We start from the raw sequence: 7,088 nt of genomic DNA, 5'->3' as shown, positions 1-7,088 counted from the left end.
TAAACGAAAAATCGATATTTCGGACCAAAATCATCGATTATTTTAATTGATCTCCAGTAGTGGATCGATTCAGTGAACCTTCTAGAGTCATCCTTAGTCCTAGTTTCATCTTAGAAAATCGAATTTGGTTTTTTTCGAAGTTAATTGTATTTTAATAAGCGTGTTACAGACATTCTGTTCCTGACGAATACGTATTTCTGTAATTGTTTGGTTCTGACGATTCTTTCTTTTCACTAGTTCACATGGATAAAAAAAGATTTTTGAAGAATCGACTCTTTATGCCATATTTTTTGTGAATCAATTTATCACACTTCGATACGAATAGATTCAATAATCGATGTTCTTCTCAAAGAATCGCCATGTACGCGTCCGTAATCCCGGCGTTCTTGTCAAGTTGTCACAGACAACATTTATTTTACTATCTACGTTACTACACTCTTTGATTATATTTGTAGTCTACATTGACTATGGTGCAATTATTTTAATTTCTTTCCTTTTTATTTTGCTAATAACATAATAATAACTATGAGTTACTAAATTAAATACTTTCTTATTCTATTTTTGTAGGATTTTTTTGACGATTCCTTAGTTGGACTTTTATTTTATCAATAATCCATGTATAATAATAATAATATCTTATATTTAGTCAAATATGAGTCGAATTAATTGAATTAATTTTAACCCGACTAAATATAAAACAATTATTTCTCAAACTTAAATTACACCTTAATATTTTTTTTATTTATGGCTTTTCGACCATACTCTTTGTTTGGAATTTTCGTCTATAACACTATGATTTTATGCACGATGGTTTTTAACCGGGAAAACTCAAATGAATGAAAATTAAGAAAAGGATAATCCAAAAGTTTAGAAAAGGTTTCAACTATTACGACTTATGATAATAGTTGTTTCTTTATAAAAATAATTGGCCAAGTACGAGTTGAACTCGCACATGCAGGCTTACGTACCATCAAAATGTTCATTATTTTTTTATTTTTAGTAATGTATAATAGCCGTTTTAGTAGGAAATAGATTGCAAAAAATTGTGTCCCTACTACGATTCAACAGTTAATTTGAAAAATGATGAAAAATACAGGTTTGTTGTATGGGGACCATAGATTAGTAAATATATCTCACCTCTTTGTAATTGAGGGAAGCCACAAATGGCAGACACATACGTAAAATGGCTGACTGTCTTCCCATTACGTCTCCCACTGTCATGGTGTAATTTACGCGGAACAATGTGCAATTAAGTGATGCAAAAACAACACCAAATCGAAGAAAAACTGTGGAAAAATATTGTTTCATTCGTAAATGCTCTAGAACCTATGCTATATATTATGCTGTATAATGCAACATATTTTTCAAACAAAAAATAGATGACAGAGAAAATTTCATCAGTTGTCAACACTGGTTACATTTTTTTGTTAGGAGAGAGTAATCTTTACTAATATATGATGGAGACTTATATATTCTATTTTTATTTATTTTTCCTTCAAAGCCGGCGATGAATTGGCGACTCCTCTGGTGTTGCAAATGTCCATAGGCGACATTAACTACTTTCCATGAGGTAGCACGTCTGCTTTAGCGTCAGGTTCAAATATATAAAATATATTTTAGTATTTTTTGTTATACCGGCCACCGTTATATTACATTCTCTATAAAAAAAAAAAAAAAAAAAAAACAATTGTCTATCTATAACGGTTCCAGAGTTATTAGGTACAGGTCATAGGTAATTATAATGCTACGTTCAAAGGCAAATAGTTATATATTATATAACCTATCATATTTTTAACAAATAATGGATTTAGTTAATAACACAATTATTTGTGTACTTCTGAGATGTGACCAAATAGGTGAAAGGAAACACGTACCTATGTTGTTATACGTTTTATTTGGACATAATATACCTAGGCGATCTGATAATAATTATATAGGTTCATATTTACTAGCACGGGTTAACATTAACTGGCTTCTCCGGTTGTCTTAAAACAAAAAATCAACAAAAGGCGTCTTACTACTGTCACAAGGTTCCGGGTTCGATCCCTAGGCAGATATCTGCACCACAAATTCAGGCTTCTATGGGGCAGGGTGTTCTTATTTACGTATATTCATGTGCAGTCGAGACGAAAGCTCCAATATTGGTAAATTATACATGTAGGAAGTGTTAAAAAAAACGGACATGAAGTCCATGCAACAATGATATGTTCATAAGATCATTGTTGGGAAAAGATCGCCCTTATACCTGTAGGTATTTTTAGTTTTTGAACTATTTGGCTGTCGTCACAGCCTTGTCTGTGTATGTTGGAGACATCGTAAATTAATGACTTCCCAGACAGACGCAGTTGCGTACTTTCAGGACTTTATCAGGACTCCGCACTCATAACATCCATGAAAAGCGAGCTTGAGATTTTTATAAGATTAATGTAGCAAACAAGTATTTTTTTATACAATCTATCTGATGGTAAGTGGTCGTTACTGCCCATTACCATTACCATCTGTAAACACAAGTCCTAAGAGAACAGGTCTTCTATCTTATAGTAAACATACATCTGCAATGTAATGCCGTCGTCCGTCCTTCTCAAGCGCTCACAACACGTCATCTTTCACTTGGAGAAGTAAATAATTTATACATGTGTGAGTGAGTCTAAGTAGATATAAAGTTGCAAAACGTTATAAGTTCTCGCTAATTGGCGCTAAGCAGTCGCTTCTGATAAAAATGGCACATGATATAAAAAATAAAGTGGTTTTCATAACGGGAGCGGCTACCGGCATAGGAGCTTTGGTCGTGAAGTTATTACTTAATGAAGGGGCAAAGGTACGTAAAAATATATTATTAAAATAGTCACTGAATGTTTTTTGTTGAATAATATAATGAAAAATAAATGTATTTGATGTAGTAAGTTATTATAACGGTAGTAGATATTTTTAGTAAATTTCACAATTATTAGGTAGCTATTTTTGATTTGCATTTTAAAATTTAGTACAAAAATAAAAAAGTCAGATATATAAAGGCAGTCGATTTTACTTTAATAAAGTTTATTATTATTAACTATCAGAGAACATCTTTTAAGGAGGAGACATTATTGTTTTAATAGTTTATACATTGAAGCACCGTAGTATAATGTGCCCCAGACCTCCCCTATGGGGGGAGACCCGTAATACTTAAATAATTAGAAGACTACAATAATACTATTAAAAAGCCAGAAATAAAAGTTGGGGTAGTGGCACGACCAAAGTCGAGTGGCCTAGAGGTACTAGAGGTAGGTACCTACTTTTAAAAAAATATATTTACAGTTCGTAGCTGCATTAGATGTCAACGAGAATGCAGGGTTGTCACTACAGGAAGACCTGAACTCAAAATATGGCACCAATCATGTGAAATTTATAAAATGCGATGTTACTGATGAGAAGCAGCTTTTTGGAGCATACAAAACAGTTTTGGACGAAAATGGTTCGATTGATGTAGTAATAAACAACGCTGGTATAATGAACGATAGTATTAACGTTTACAAGAAAGCTATAGAAGTAAATGTGGTAAGTAAAATTCCCTTTAATGTAGATACTTTAATTATTGTCCCTGTAGTTCCGGGACTAGAATAAGGCTATGGTATCCCCTGCCTGTCGTAAGAGACGACTAAAAGGGGGCTTCCGGGGTTGCGGACGGCAAGAGTGGGAGCTCGAACCGTCCAGTATGCTACCCCGGGAAGGACGGCGGTATGTGTGGTTGCATACCGTCGTAATCACCAGATGTTGTGGGAGGAGCGAACGCTCCCCCAGGGCAGAGACCGATCCGGGCATCGCGCTTGGAGAACTCCGGTTGTGTTCCGTTGGAGATCCCGGAGTTCTCCACCAAGCACTGAGGACGGCCACCGAGGGGTTTTAGTGCGGTAAAAATCCCACATAACCCGGCGTCGCTCCCACGTCGTCGGGTACCTTTTGAAGGTTTCACCCTCGAAAAGAAAAAAGAAAAAGGTACTTTAATTATACCGTGACATTACCTCATATAGACACGTGCGTGAATCTATTAATAAATTTGTCATCGCGCTATTGTTGTCGCTAACGGTGCGTCTTCTTAGGAAGTTCTGCTACGGCAGAAACGGTGGGGACAAAACCACCCTTCTTTTGACGGGCTAACATCAGTTGTAGACTTTAATGCCTGATAGTTGGATAGGTTCCCTTTACTGATCTGATTGGAAATGCCCAGGAGCTCGCTTATAATGCAAAGAGCATAACATTCCCATTTTCATTTTTATTTTTACTAGATGTCCTCGATTCTAGTACATCTTTGATTAGTCAATCAAATTTCATCAAAATCAAAGGCATGGAAAATTTTGCGATACGAACCATGCTTTTGAGACAAATTTATTTATAAAACAAGCAACAGAGTATATAAATATATTTAATGTGTAATAAAATATTTGTTGCGTAGGTATATATATACCTATTTTTAGATGATTAGCTATTAATAAGACACGATACTATGATACTAAATTTTTTCGCATATAAATTGTTATGAATTGTCAATGCTATGAATGAATTGGCAAATTTACATAAATATTTTAATTAGTAGGTAGTAGCAACATCGGACGCGGTCATTACGTCGATAGGTGACCCCTTGTGACTTTTCATGTGTACTTCCGTGCTTAGAAGGGGACGTTAGGTTGTTTGTACGGAATATTATCATTAGATTAAAATAGTTTTATTTTGTGCGATTGAAAACATTCGGTACTGATTACTGTTTGGCCGCTCACCCTCAATTCGAAATGGACAGGCATGGCGAAGTAGTCTTTTGATCTTCACCGGTTCTAATGAGGAATAATATGCCCTAATACTTATAAGAACAACAAGTGTTGTCAGCCATTGTACATTATATTGTACTTAAAAACTTTTCAAAGAAAACTGGTTGTCTTGAAACACTTAAAAGAAATGCATAATAAATCTGTGCGAGCAGGAAGTTTCTACTAGTATCAAAATCTGCCAGTGACGCAGTCTGATATTTTATCAGCCTATGTGCTTGACAGCTATACCTATGCTATATTTATTTATTATGTATACGAGCAAAATAACCATTAAGATGAGAGATACTGAAGATAAGTAGGTACACAATCTATATATATAAAAGCGAAAAGATACGTTTAAAACGTATTAACCAAGGTTTTTACTTAAATCCGTTAATTTGGAAGCTAGGACTGCAAAAATTCGCATTTAGCTTTCTGGTTGGAAATGATAGAACTTTTTTAACATCATTAATGAAATATCTACCCTATAGAGGGTGAACTAGGGGTAGTTTGTAGGGGTAGTTAGAGGGTAAACTATCTTCGTTTAGAAGTCCGCAGATTTTGAGGTAAATTCTACGAAAATTGATATTCGGCTTTTTGATTGAATATAATAGGATACTAGTTTACCGTTTTTGGAAAATAAATTTTTAGGGTCCTTTAATAGGAAATGGGACTTTATTTTAAAATAAGTTAATTTGGAAACAAGGACTGTAAAAATATGATTTTAGCTTTCTGGTTATTTTGGTTTTAGTTGGAGGTTGGTTTCGAAATAATAGAGTATCTTAACACCGTTTATGGAAAATCTACCCTTAAGAAGGTAAAATAGGGGTAGAAATTTCGTTTAGAAGTCTGCAGATTTTGAAGCAAAGTCTATGAAATTTGGTATTCGGTTTTCTGATTGAAAAAAATAGCACACTTATTTCACCGTTTTTGGAAAATCAACCCTTATGGTCGTTTAATAGGGGATGCAACTTTATTTTAAAAACCGCAAATTTGGAAGCAAAGGCTGTAAAAATTAGCAATTGGCTTCCTGGTTGGCACTGATAGAACTTTTGTAACATAAATTATGGAAAATTTACGTTTGAGTGGGAAATGTGTGTGAAAAAGTGTGTTTGGAAGTAAGCCGATTATGAAGCAAAGTCTATGAAACTTAATATTTAGCTTTCTGATTGTAAATAATATACCTACCTAATACATATTTGTCCGTTTTTGAAACATAAAGTTTTTAATCCTTAAGGTCGTTAAATAGGGGTAAGAACTTTTTTTATAATCCGTTAATTTGGAAGGAAATACTACGAAAATTATTATTAGACACAATGAAGTATCTGAGTCAATGTTTTTTTTAGATCTACCCTTAAGACGGCTATAAAATGGTGTATGCAGTACCTATGCCTTTCTGTTTACACACCTGTTTCAGCTTTTTTGGCTACTCAACAATCAACCCCATTAGGGTACTATAAGTAAAGAAAGTTACTCTAAAAACCGTTATTGAAGTTACCTATACTTCTTTGGCGTGTTTGGAAAAAGAACAGAGTGCTGAGACGTTTAGTGTAGGGCGATATTCCACGGGCCGTCGTAACATTTTTTTTAACATGGGAATGTATTGTGCGTGCTGAAGTGCTGAGCAACGGTTTTTTAATAACGCGTAGACCCGCGGGCCACAAGGGAGAGTCGCGGGCCACACGCCACTCGTGGGTCACGGCTTGCCGACCGCTGGTGTTGAACATTAGCTTTCAGAAACTTGCTAATGAATATTGCTATTTATTGATACATATGTACATAGGAATGCTTTTGAAATTCCACTAAGGAGGTAAAATAAGTGTTAAATATATTATACGGGAATCTTATACGTTCCAAGTCAGAAACGTAAAATTTCAGATAGGGTCTATTTACACGTAAGCACAACTACACGACAACGTGGACGGGTGCAAATTTCATATATGATAATGCGTAATTCTATTCACATGGGCCACATACTGGTATACTGAATACATCGCAACCACTTTGGATACACTGCTTGCCGACATTTTTTCCCTGCGGTGGGGTATGACAGACAGAAAAATCTTGGATTAAAATTTTGGGCTAGAACATGGTTACAGTATCCCCTGCCTGTCGTAAGAGACTAAAGGACTTCTTGGGTTGCGGGCAGCAAGAATGGGAGCTTTAACCGCTCAGCCAGCAACCCTGGAAAGAACCACTGTATGTGAGGCCGCATACCTTAAGCTAAACCTTAACCAAAAGTTCTGAGAGAGGGTTTTAGTGCGTTAACAATTTGCCATATTGCCACCAACCAGTTGCCATACGATT

At 35.2% G+C, this 7,088-nt stretch overlaps 1 protein-coding gene across 1 annotated transcript in view; it reads left to right on the top strand.

Moving 5' to 3' along the window:
- Positions 1 to 2,660: 2,660 nt before the first annotated feature.
- Positions 2,661 to 7,088, top strand: part of LOC140753081 (uncharacterized) — a 28,111-nt gene continuing 23,683 nt past the window's right edge. The window contains exons 1-2 of the mRNA XM_073087458.1: positions 2,661 to 2,818; positions 3,298 to 3,537. Of these exons, the coding sequence (XP_072943559.1) occupies positions 2,720 to 2,818; positions 3,298 to 3,537 (339 nt within the window). The 5' untranslated portion in view covers positions 2,661 to 2,719. The remainder of the gene's footprint in view (positions 2,819 to 3,297; positions 3,538 to 7,088) is intronic.

This window comes from Epargyreus clarus, unplaced genomic scaffold, assembly GCF_041222505.1.
Source record: "Epargyreus clarus isolate Ecla_fem2 unplaced genomic scaffold, WU_Ecla_fem_2.2 ptg000026l, whole genome shotgun sequence".
In the NCBI taxonomy this organism is placed as follows: domain Eukaryota; kingdom Metazoa; phylum Arthropoda; class Insecta; order Lepidoptera; family Hesperiidae; genus Epargyreus; species Epargyreus clarus.
The sequence above is the reverse complement of the archived record's forward strand: the minus strand, read 5'-3'. Positions and strand labels throughout refer to the sequence as shown.